The 11,619-nt window shown below is 35.9% G+C and overlaps 2 protein-coding genes across 4 annotated transcripts in view; one reads left to right on the top strand and one right to left on the bottom strand.

Annotated features, from left to right (window-relative positions):
* Positions 1–5,290, top strand: part of LOC102589179 (shikimate kinase, chloroplastic) — an 8,189-nt gene extending 2,899 nt beyond the window's left edge. For both annotated transcript variants that reach the window (XM_006362719.2, XM_006362720.2), the window contains exons 3-11: positions 2,164–2,222; positions 2,654–2,708; positions 2,906–2,978; positions 3,203–3,290; positions 3,962–4,044; positions 4,150–4,279; positions 4,391–4,469; positions 4,612–4,673; positions 4,934–5,290. In XM_006362719.2, coding sequence (XP_006362781.1) covers positions 2,164–2,222; positions 2,654–2,708; positions 2,906–2,978; positions 3,203–3,290; positions 3,962–4,044; positions 4,150–4,279; positions 4,391–4,469; positions 4,612–4,673; positions 4,934–4,990 — 686 coding nt within the window. In that variant the 3' untranslated portion in view covers positions 4,991–5,290. The remainder of the gene's footprint in view (positions 1–2,163; positions 2,223–2,653; positions 2,709–2,905; positions 2,979–3,202; positions 3,291–3,961; positions 4,045–4,149; positions 4,280–4,390; positions 4,470–4,611; positions 4,674–4,933) is intronic.
* Positions 5,291–5,953: 663 nt separating this feature from the next.
* Positions 5,954–9,455, bottom strand: LOC102589740 (F-box/kelch-repeat protein SKIP6-like). Of its 2 annotated transcripts, none has more exons than XM_006362721.2 (2): positions 8,119–9,454; positions 5,954–6,823 (listed from the first exon to the last, which is right to left on the bottom strand). In XM_006362721.2, exon 1 carries the CDS (start codon positions 9,207–9,209, stop codon positions 8,136–8,138), a length of 1,074 nt encoding a protein of 357 aa, XP_006362783.1. In that variant the 5' UTR covers positions 9,210–9,454; the 3' UTR covers positions 5,954–6,823; positions 8,119–8,135. The 2 variants fall into 2 exon arrangements, with proteins under 2 accessions (XP_006362783.1, XP_015158655.1); XM_015303169.1 differs by lacking the exon at positions 5,954–6,823 and adding an exon at positions 6,830–7,316 and having other exon boundaries at positions 8,119–9,455.
* Between the last annotated feature and the right edge of the window lie 2,164 nt (positions 9,456–11,619).

Below are 11,619 nucleotides of genomic sequence, written 5' to 3' on the forward strand. Positions count from 1 at the left end.
CCTTTGTTTGTTTCTTTTATTTTTATTCTTTGGATGAGGATGATGGTTGATCTTATAACTAAGATAACCTTTCATTACAACTAGGACTTACCCTTGAACAGCTAAATTCCACGCGGTTGAACATCTAGCTCTTTGCTACTGATGATATTCCCCTTTTGGTCAACCTATTTCATTTGGTAATTTCTTAGTCCAAAGAAAACGAGGAAAATATAAAATTGACTTCATGTGGGAAAATGTTGAACTTATCTATCATTCCTTCTTCTGTTTAAAATTTAAATGCCTCTGATTAGAATTTTGGAGGGGTAAAATGAACATGTCTTTTCTTCTCATACCCTGTACCTTTTAATATTCCTAATTGAACTTTGCATATTAAGGAGCTTCAGGAAAGTTGTCTGGATTAATCAATAATTTAAATCTGTCAGCAACCCATTAGGCCAAGAAGCTGAAAAGTAAAATTACATGCTTGTTAGTGTTAAAAACCATAGATATAAAAAGATATTGGTGTTCTCTCCCAATTGCTGATCATGTTGATTACTTATATACAATTACAACAAAAAGCATCAACTGATTTTATTTTATTTTTGAATCTGGTAAGATTGGTAGGCATCAACTGATTTTATTTGAAACTATCCTATAATTGGAAGAGAACTTTTGACCGTAGCCTGACTTTAGTGGATTTGTGGAGTATATGCATCTTGAAAAGGTGCAGCCAGCTTGATTGGTGCAACACTTTCTTCTATTCTCCACACATAGGTCAAGTCGTTTACTGCCTCAGACTTAGGAGCGTTGAAACTTGAAACTAAGCTTTGCTTTTTCGGCTGTAATTTGTTTTGTGCGGTTCATTTTCTTCTTTGGTCTATGTGCTGCCACCTTCTTGACACTCTGATTTATTGGTGGTTGCCATCTCTGCTCGGATGTTTAATTGTGATGCACATGAAGTTTTTTAAATCTCCAAAAACTTATTAAGCACCTTGACCTTAATTTTACTGGCATCTGAGTGAAAGCAATGTTGCTTTGCACCAATTCTACCAATGCTCAACTCAGAGGAATAAATTAACTCCCAGTTAAGTCTGCTTCAGTTGTCAGATGACAAGGTGGTAGTCTGTTAGAAAATTAGAACACAGAAGTCCTCAATAAAAGTTTGTTGACAAGTTTTTATGAGCCCAAAGGTTAGAACTCTAAATTAGAAGTCAACCTGCGGACGTTCTTAGGAGAATGTTGAATAACTTAGTATTGCTGTTTATTTACGATACTTTATGTGAGGTGTGCCCTTTATTCCTTCTGGAATCACAAAGAAACAAGGACAAAAATGCAAATACTTCTTTTCAAAATCAATGCACTTAGAATTGATGTTTAGGAATTTCACTTGAAATTTGATCCACTTGAAAGCAGAATAATGCATGAGGTTTACATATTTGAATAGGAAGCCAAGCATGTTTGCCAGTATCGAATCTGATTTTTGGGAGCTTCATGTTACCTTTCATGTTTTGTCAGCTATAAATTTCAGACATGGTTAGCTTCTTAATTAGGAGCTAATCTCGCAATTAGGTTTTGTTTATTTTTCCTCTGGGCAGTAAATATGAGTTATTTTTTCTATAATTTTATATCTGTGAAGTTCCAGTGTCCTCTCGGGTAGCAAATATTTTACCAAGGATGATTTTATCTCTACAAACATGCTTGTAATTTTTTAAAAAGAGGGCCATGAATTTCAATATCATTCTTTCGATGGGTTTCTGTACTTAAATTGTATTATATGGCTCCAAGAAGAAGTGAGTAGACTTCCAGATGCTTCCATGACATACTTAAACCTGTGGTTGGTTCTGTTTCTCCTATATAGTTGTTCAACAAATTGCAGCACTTCCCTGTCTACCAAAGCATGTCAGCACGTTTTACGTTTTGTTTTCTTCCATGATAAATCTTGACCACTGAGAGAGAAAGAGAGAGATAGGGAGAAGGGGGCGGGGGTATTTACATTTGTTTATTTGTATGCCCATTTTTATACCTTTAATGCATGGGTGTTTTTTGGAAGCACCTAAAACTACCTAATAGCTGGCAAGTGAAAAAAAATCACACAAAATTAAGGAGCAGGATAAAAAAATTCGACACTAAAACATAGTAATATGCTAATCGATTTCTTATTGAGCTGTAATGTTTGTTTTATAGCTTCAGTTCTGGAATCAGGATGTTTCTCTGCATCAATTGATGAAATCGAGACATTAAAGGTATAGTAATATGTCCTTTTGCATCCTTACCTTTTTCATCCAGATAATCTAACATTTGTATCGAACTCTCATGTTTGTTCATATATTTTTCACGTTGCCTATTTATTCAATCTCTCTGTCAATAGGAGATCTACCTTAATTGGAAACTATCAAAACAAAAAGAAAAAGAAGGGAGCATATATAAAGAGAACACTAAGTGACTGTTGGAGATAATTTATCATTTAGTTTCTATAAAGAATGAGAACAAGTTACTGAATTCACTTTCCTCTCTTGTTTTCTTTCCCCTTTGACTTTAACCAAAGAAGCGAAGGAAAAAAATATAGTTGCTCCTTTTCCGTCTGTTCCGTTTTCAAAAAAAGTCAAGGATAAATAAGATGTCTTTTTGTGTATTGGACTGACTTCTGATAGCTTCAGTTTCATTTTAATTCCAGAATAAAGCAGAAGAGGTTGAAGAATATCTAGATGGACGATGTGTATACCTCGTTGGTCAGTTCACTTATGACTTTTCTGCTTAAATAGATACATATGAGTTTTCTTCTAAATAGATCATGGCTCATGCAAATCCTATTAGATCTCGTTTATATTTACGAGTGTTAATCTCGTTTATATTTTCGAGCCTTTTATGTAAATGCTTATCCACTTTTGGTATCCTGTTAGATAATTCAACTTTTTCCTGATTACAGGAATGATGGGCTCTGGAAAAACAACCGTGGGCCGGATTTTGGCAGAAACACTGGGATATTCCTTTTTCGACTGGTTAGCTTAATAACATAGATTTTTTGGATTCTGTTCTCTGGAAATGGTAGATTCATGAGAAATGTCATTTCAACAGTTTGTTAGGGCTGTCCAAGTAATGACATGACTAGTGAAGCTCGAGAACCTAGCTTCCCTCTTGTCATTAATAATCCTTTGACACCCTATACTCCAGTTGGTTGTTTCTTCTAATAAGAGTGAGTCATTCTCTTTTTTCCTTCCTTCAGTGACAGGCTGATAGAGCAGGCTGTTGGTGGAACTACTGTAGCTGAAATTTTTGAGCTTCGTGGAGAGAACTTCTTCAGGGATAACGAGGTTAGGAGCTGCACAAATTTCTTCTTTTGCTTTATCTTGTTCTTGCTGTTACATATTGAAGTGACTGTGCTGTGTTAGACGAAGTCCTTGATTAATGAAAGGAGGTACTACAATTGTGTTAATATTCTTTACTGTTTCGAAACAAACTAAAAAAAGACAAATAAATTAAAAGATATAATTTTTTTTGTTAAAAAGGGCATTAATAATTTTATTATTACTAAAAAATTGGGCCCTTCAAATTTAGTGGCCTAAGGCGGATGCCTCATTTTTAAAGGCATTGAGCCGCCCCTGTTCATAATAACCAAAAAATACTCTTAATTATATTTTGTAGGGGACATAGTTTTATAAATTCCAACAAGAAATTTGGAACGTTAAAAGCTCTTGTAACTTGGAATATGAGAAATTAAAATATGAAGTTGTGGACTTTTTGATATTTGCCATTTCTCGACACATTCCATCTTACATTCCTTCAGCCAACGCTGCTACTTCTTCGTTTTATCATTCATGGCCTTTTTTGGGTAATTTTTATTTATAATAGCGAAATAAATCTAAAATATCAAATGCTACTCCATGGTGTGAACAATTTTTATTTGTGATACCATTGAGTTGATTGTTTGTTATCCCTTCATTCCTGATATTAAATGGCTTTTCATTCTGTATCTTTTATTTAGACGGAGGTATTGCACAAGCTATCTTTGATGCATCGGCTTGTTGTTTCAACTGGTGGAGGTGCAGTTGTTCGTCCCATTAATTGGTACTTAAATCAGATTACATTAATGAAGTTTTTGTAACTCCTAGTTCCTGTGCTGTGGCTTTCTGGTGACATATGGTTATTTGGTGCTATTAATGCTCTTCTCAGGAGACATATGCACAAGGGTATTAGTGTTTGGTTAGATGTTCCTTTAGAAGCTTTGGCCAAGAGAATTACTGCTGAAGGAACTAAATCTCGCCCCCTTTTACATGGAGAATCAGGAGACGTTTATGATAAGGTTGTTTTTCCTTCCATTAGGCAGTTAGAATTTCCTGTTTTGATTTGTATGTCTTGCACCAAAACAGATAAGTTGTGTTCTTCCTGTTGATACCTCTTTGGCTTTGGTTAGACTTTGAAGCGGTTAACTACTTTAATGGAGAAGAGAGGTGAAAATTATGCCAATGCAAGTGCCAGGGTTTCACTAGAAAGTATGAATTCCTCATTCTTTTCTTCTTCTTGTCCATAAATTTCTCTTTGAGAATTAATTTTTCTTAACGAAACATTACACATTCTTCAGAATGCTACTTTTTGTGGCCTGTATGCTGATGTATATATGTTTCTTTTTTGCAGATATTGCATTGAAAAGGGAAAAAGATGTCAGCCATATTACACCTACTGAAATTACTTTAGAGGTCCGTATCCTCTCTTGGCTCTCAGCTTCTGCACTTCTTTGCATGCACGAGTGTTATTGTTCGTACATATTTCTTGACATCATGAAAGTGATTCTCTCTTTTGAATTCCATGTGTGTGCGCATCTGTGCATTTCTTGACGCTCTTTCAGTAATACTCTGTGGTGCTCATTGCTTCATATACAATGCCAATAGACCTTAAGTGTCGGGCCAAATTCAATATACTTCTGGCTAAACTACATCCATGGTGTGCATGTGTGCAGGTTCTTATACAAATTGAGAACTTCTTAAAAACACAAAAGAGCGTAGTTGTGCTATAAGTTTTTTCACTACCAATCGTGTGGAGGTGGATGGTTTGGTGCTCTACTTGATCTGTGTTCTCTTGACAAGGGTACGATTTTAGGCGTTCGAGACACTTGAGGTTTTGGTAATGTTTTGTTTCTGTTATGCACTGGATATGTAACTGTACATAATCGAAACCATTTTTGGAACTGTAATGAATCCCAAGCGTCCAATTGTTGTATACTAAGAATGCAAACCCAGTAATTATTTCGTTGTTTCAAAGTTTGTGACACAAATAAATAACCAAATTTCCAATATATAGTCAGATTTCAAGCTCCCATTTACATAACACAGATCAGCTGTTTTTCATTTAGTTTAAGCCATGGCAGTGGAAATGAAGTGGTATTCCATTTCATTTGTGAGAATATTTTAATGAAATGGATGCCAATTAACTACTTACTCCTTGTTTGGCCCATGGTATCGTTAGTTTAAATACAATGTTTGTTTTAATTGTTACTTAAATTTTATTGTATCATATCATATAAATCCGTTGTTAAGTAACGTAACAACGAAAGTCTCAACAATCAATTTGGTATAGTCATATCGTTACCTTTACCTACCTTTTATAGTAGCTCTATCTATATCCTACTTTTTTTGTAGGTTTATTATTTAAACCATAGATGTGTAATATTTATGTAAAGATGGAGAGCACTACAATCTATCTAATAATATATTATGAAACAATACATAACCACCGTCCAAACTTAATATTATCAGTCTAGTTAAGGTGAAGATTCGGTTTGGGGCCGAAAGAGTATCTCAAATGCTGCTTAACATTATTCTGTCTGATGAAACAAGAATTTTGAAATTATTTCATTTCTAAATGACAATAAAACCACAAGATATAAATATTGAGAAAGGGGAAGGGGGAAGTCGGTATACCAAATTGTAAATTCTATGCATTTCTGGGTCGTGGACAATTTTGAAGAGTCCGAGCAATATAATGCCTAGTTTATGCAATTCATTTACCTCGCAAAGAAATATGTAAGTAAACAATGGAAAACTCATATTGGAATTACAATGTTAAAAGTGAACTACCAAAATATACCTAGGCAAGGGGACATTATAATACAATTCAGATCCAGTAGTATTTTCCCGGTTTGAACATAACAGACTATATTCTGGACACAGATGGGATAAATAGAGTGACATGGACACCAAGGAATATAACTTGGGATTGAGGTCTACTAGTTGTTGAAGATAACTGAGTATTTCGAACATGTCTGAATCCATCGTCATTAGAGGTATGATTGAAGCTTGGACGTCCACAATATTCAGCAGCTTGGATGTTACAAATGCACTCGAATCTGCAAGGAAACCTGACAAGCAGACAGCCTAGGCTTATTTCATAACCTCCGCTGAATTGCATAGTGTTGTTGAAATATTTGAAACTGAAGCAGCCATGGGGTTTGGTTCTTGTTGAAAGGTTTGTTGATCCTTTTCTAACAGAGTTCAACGACAAAATACAAACTTATGCTCACTATCTTCGTTACACTAAAATTAATTCCAAGAATTTACACAGCAGCTTTCCAGAAATGTGTTTGAAACACAACTCACAATCTACAGCTGCTCAATCTGGCACTGAAAGTTGAACCAATAGCACTTACCTCTATCTGGAAAATGGACTATGAAACTATCAACATCTTGGAAATATTAATAATTGAGGGTTCAGACTCGAGGTTTCCTGCCAGTATCTGAATTTGTGCAGTCATATATTCAACTCTCAAAGACAACCGCAGCATAATGATGCAACCCAAACAAGCGGGCATCTGAGAAGAAAGCTCATTACATGTATGATCAGCACCTTCAATCTGCATAGAAAATTATCAGCCTTCCATTCAAAGAGATTCAGCATATAATGAAGGTTTTAACAAACTAACATCGAATCAACAACATATAATGAGGGTGGGTGTATGCAGATCTTACCCCTACCTTTATGGGGTAGTGAGGCTGTTTCAGATAAACACTTGGCTCAAGAAAAGTGTTTTTTCAAAACAGGTTAGAGAAGCACAAGAGTGAAAAAGCTATGATGAAAATATTGAAGAAAGGAAAAGTATTGACAACAAAAATAATCAAGACAGCCAAAGTAAAAGAAACAACAATAATATTAAAACTGAAGAATAAGATAACGATAGATCCTTTTTCATGGTCTGTCTTTTTTTATTTTTGAAGGTAACAAAAAATTTTCCATGGCCATTCTTTCTTCCAATCTTCCTACTTTGCTTCAAAATTCTTTTGTAACAACTGCTGACAGAAGAGTTAACAGATTTGAGAGTCTCTTCCATTGTCATCTAGTACCACAGGCTGCAAAAATTTTGAGCAAATGACTAATGCTTCCACCTCCAGATCATTAAAATTTCTTATAAAATGAAGTTATACAGGCTTGATTAACAGGATGCAAATTAATGCCAAAATTACAACTAAGATATCTATTGTCCAGAACCACCGATGCTACCATCACTTTAACCCAAACTTTTACAGGGAAATCTGTTATTAAGAAAAAACAGCAGAAAAATAATATTCTTATGAAAGAGGAAAAACAATGTTCAGCACACGAAAGTGTCAGGGAAAAACATGCTAAGCTATATCAGTTCTTGATTTATCCATCTTATTGCATATAAAAACAAGTGATTTTGTTCACTGTTGCAATTGACAGTAATTCCTTTTTCACACACTTCATTTGATAAGTAATAAAGATTGTCTTTTTCACACATTGTATCCTCCAAATTCAAGAGTAGAGTATTTTAGTGTTACGCTCCCACACCACTCTACCTCTTTCTTACTTTTGGATTTAATACACACTTCTTCCTCTAGTGTTTATAAAAAAAGAAACTACCAAAACAAGATAGAGCAATCACTAGCATTCTACGAACACTATAAACACATTTACCACACAAAGTAGACAGACACAATCCACAGACTACATATTAGTAAGTGAATTGTGGATTCCATCTATTATACCAGAAGCATTAGCTTCTGAGTAAAAGCACCAAACACTGAAAGGGATAAAGAAGATAAATGAAATGACAACAGCAAACAGTCAGATTATCATTGATTGCATGCTAGTTCAATAAAATACTTAGCAAAAGCTTGAGAATGGCCGCACCTTGTTTGTAGTAATCATCACAAGTCAACTGCCAAGCACTGCACAATTGAGGCACCATTAGGAACAACAAGAATCATATCCGACCACAAAATGTTCCCACTCAACCCTCCATCTTCATCCTTCCACACTTCGATCTCTGCACACATAATGTCAACCTCCTTTCCCCTCCCCTTGCCTTCCCACACAACACACAACCTGTCATCAAAATTCACCATCGTGGCACCACACAGAAACTTAGGCAACCCCTTATCCACCCCTTTCAGTTCCTTCCACACATCTTCCTTCACATCATACCCTCTAATCTTACCCAAATAATCATAACAATACAACACCCCTCCCACCACTGCCGCCCGTCCCCTCCAACCCAAATCAAGCCTTTTCGACACACTTCCCCATTCACATCCCCCTACATCATACACCACTCCTCCCCTATCCGCCATTGCATACATTTTCTCACCCACAACTGCACTAGCATGCATCCACTTATCCCTAACTTCAATCGGACTCGGTAACGCAGTCCACAACCCCGTCATCGGATCAAAAACCTCAGCCCAATTCATCGACCTCGCCCAATTATCAACAACACACCCACCCATTACATAAATCTTCCCATTCACAACACCAGCTGCTGCAAACTCTCTACCAATTCTCATTCTCGGACCCATTTCCCAACAATTCAACCTACAATCAAAAACCCACACATTATTCGACGGAATTTCACCAATAGACCCACCAATCACATATATTCTCGAGCCCAAAACTGCAAAAGCCGGTCCAATCGGCTTAGTGGGTATTGAAGAGAGGGGAAAAAGCTTTCTGGGTTTTTCTGGGTTTGTGAAAGTAAGGTTGTGGAAAAGAGTATACCAGTGGAAAGTGGAGTTTACCCGGATATTAAGGTAGAGGAAGGTTTCGGTAGTACGGAGGATTGATCGGGTGGTGTAAAGTGCAGTGGAGCTTAGGATGCAACGCCAAGATTTGGAGACGAGGGAGAGAATGGGGTGATGGGAACGTGGGACTCTGGCTAAGCACTGTAAGGCAATGTCGTCTGGGAGGTTAGGGATGAGCTGAGATTGTAAGCTAAGATCCGCCATTTTTATGAAAGAGAAGCTGTGGATTCTTCTATGGAGGTTAATCTCAATTTGGAAAGGGTTTTTGTTGGGCGAGGAGAGGGAGATTGTTTATCCAGACAAATGTACAAACATGTAAGCAAACCATACAACAAAGTGTTATCGAATTCGATTCAATTTGTATGTCTGATTTTGATTTACGCTAAATTTTGAAGAATAACCAAACTTTATAAACTTATTCAACTTCTAAATTAACAGAGACAAAGTCTTCAAATTATGTTCTACTGCGACTCATTAAATTGAAAAGTAGAAACAATTGGCGAAGATCTTGACTTTTTGTAGTGGTTTAATGTCCTGTATTTGATATCTCATTTTTAATGCTAGATAAACTATCTTTCTAATTTCAAGACTAGTTTAGACGCTACATATCATCATATTATTCAATTATTTATCCTATAAAAATAATTTTTCCGCTCTTTAAATAATTTTCTAATTATAATAGAGAAATAAAATGTACTCCAAAAACACCATCTATAAGAAAGTGTTAGATATGTTCATATCACATAACTAATAGCACAAATAATTAGATCATTATGTATCGTGCATACCTAACTAAATTAAACGCATTGACTTTTTAAATTCAAACATCTAATAGATTATTTTCGGTATAGAGTAAGAAATGGAGAATGCTTATCAAAGCTATTATCGATTAGTTTGGTTCAATTTTAAAGTTAATTAATTTGACTTACTGATTATCAATTCATAAACATGCTAAACTGTTATAGAACTATTAAAATATTGACTTATCAATTATTGATTGTTATCTTTACAATTACCGATTTAACTGTTAAAATTTGACAAAGTAAATAACTGAAAAATCACTTAAAAACAAAGTGACAAACTGAATGAACCGTACAATTTTGTTCTTAATTATGATAGGATATTTGTTTCTTTGAGAGTGACAAAGGCAGTTCTACAACTGCTCCGAAATTCAAATCTCTTGACCACTTACAAAATAAATTTAAAAAATGACCTTTTCCAAATCTTTTGTAAAAAGGACATAAAATAATAATTTTAAAAAATATTGTAAATAGCCTACAAAACCAATTCTTCTGCTCCAAGTCACAAGCTTTAATCACAGATGTATCATTCTTGAATATATATTTTTCTGGTGCAACAACACAAGGACTCAACAAGTTGCCACTGTACTAAGTTCATTGAGAGCGCTTATCACTTCATTCAAGTGAGTTTTAATTTGGAAAGAAGACCTCATTGCCACCATCTGTTGAAGAACTCAAAGCCAACCTGCAAAACTGTTAAGAGCACAACTCCTAAACTGATAAATGGACATAAATTCATCACTTCATTTGAGAAGGAACAAAAGAGCGGTGTGAGACAGAGAGCGCATAGTTTAGCATTTTCCAGAAACCTTAAACATTAGCTCAATCTTCAAGTACATGCTTGCTTCTTTACTGATTGCCTCGACTTAACAGAGGCGGATCCAAAACTTTTAGTTTGAGAGTTTCTACCAAATTTAAAAAATAAAAGGAGGCAACAAAAGCCTACATGGTGATTGGTGACCAAGGGGATTCTAACCTCAACCAAGAAGGCAGTACAGCTTAACAAGTTCCTTTTCTGTCAAATGCCAATAGATCAACAATGCACTTCGTTTATGAGTTCCCAACTTGTAATTCTTATATATTTACTGGATTTCTCAATACAAATACAGGATCCGTGCAAAAGTTATTGGGTTCCCGAGAACCCCCACCCAACACCCTGAATCCACCCCTGCTTGATTGGCCCCTCAGAGAACAGAAACCAGTGCACTAGAGTTGGTAGGGAGAAGTAAACCAGTGAGTATAGAACATGAAAGAGATTTAGAGGCTATGGAGTACCCTTACCACGGCTGAATCGCTACCCACGGTGACCTGCATTTTTAAGAGTTACTTTCATTTCTCAACCCAAATCAACTTCAGCTATGTGTACGCTCTTTGCTGTTACGAAGTACAGAGACCATACCACCAGTATTTCTTGTACACTAACAAGCATTCTCTTCTACCCTAGGGGGACAAGAGACGAAAGAGAGTGATTTATTGTAATGACCCTCCAGGTCATTTTTAAATTAAAGCGTTCATTCCCTCGTTTAGAGCGTTCCTGTAACGACCCCAAGTCATTTATGACTTGCTGGCACTGACTGTTCGGTCGCCTGGTCGTTCGTTTGGGTTTTAGGCCCGTTTCCCTGTTTTGGAGATTTTATAACTTGAAAAGTTGACTTTGGTCAACCTTCTTGGAAGATGTGTTCAGATGAAAATTCTAACAGTTAGGTTAGCTTCGGAAGATCGATTTTGGTCTAGAACGACCCTTTGTTCACTTCCCGAGATTTTAAATAGCAGTTGTGGTATCTGGTTCAAAACGATACTGGATGTGGGACCCA

This window comes from Solanum tuberosum, unplaced genomic scaffold (assembly GCF_000226075.1).
Source record: "Solanum tuberosum cultivar DM 1-3 516 R44 unplaced genomic scaffold, SolTub_3.0 scf00419, whole genome shotgun sequence".
NCBI classification, from domain to species: domain Eukaryota; kingdom Viridiplantae; phylum Streptophyta; class Magnoliopsida; order Solanales; family Solanaceae; genus Solanum; species Solanum tuberosum.

Bases quoted from the DNA above. Each gene is read 5' to 3' on its own strand.
- LOC102589740 (XM_006362721.2), bottom strand. From the start codon at position 9,209: ATGGCGGATCTTAGCTTACAATCTCAGCTCATCCCTAACCTCCCAGAC.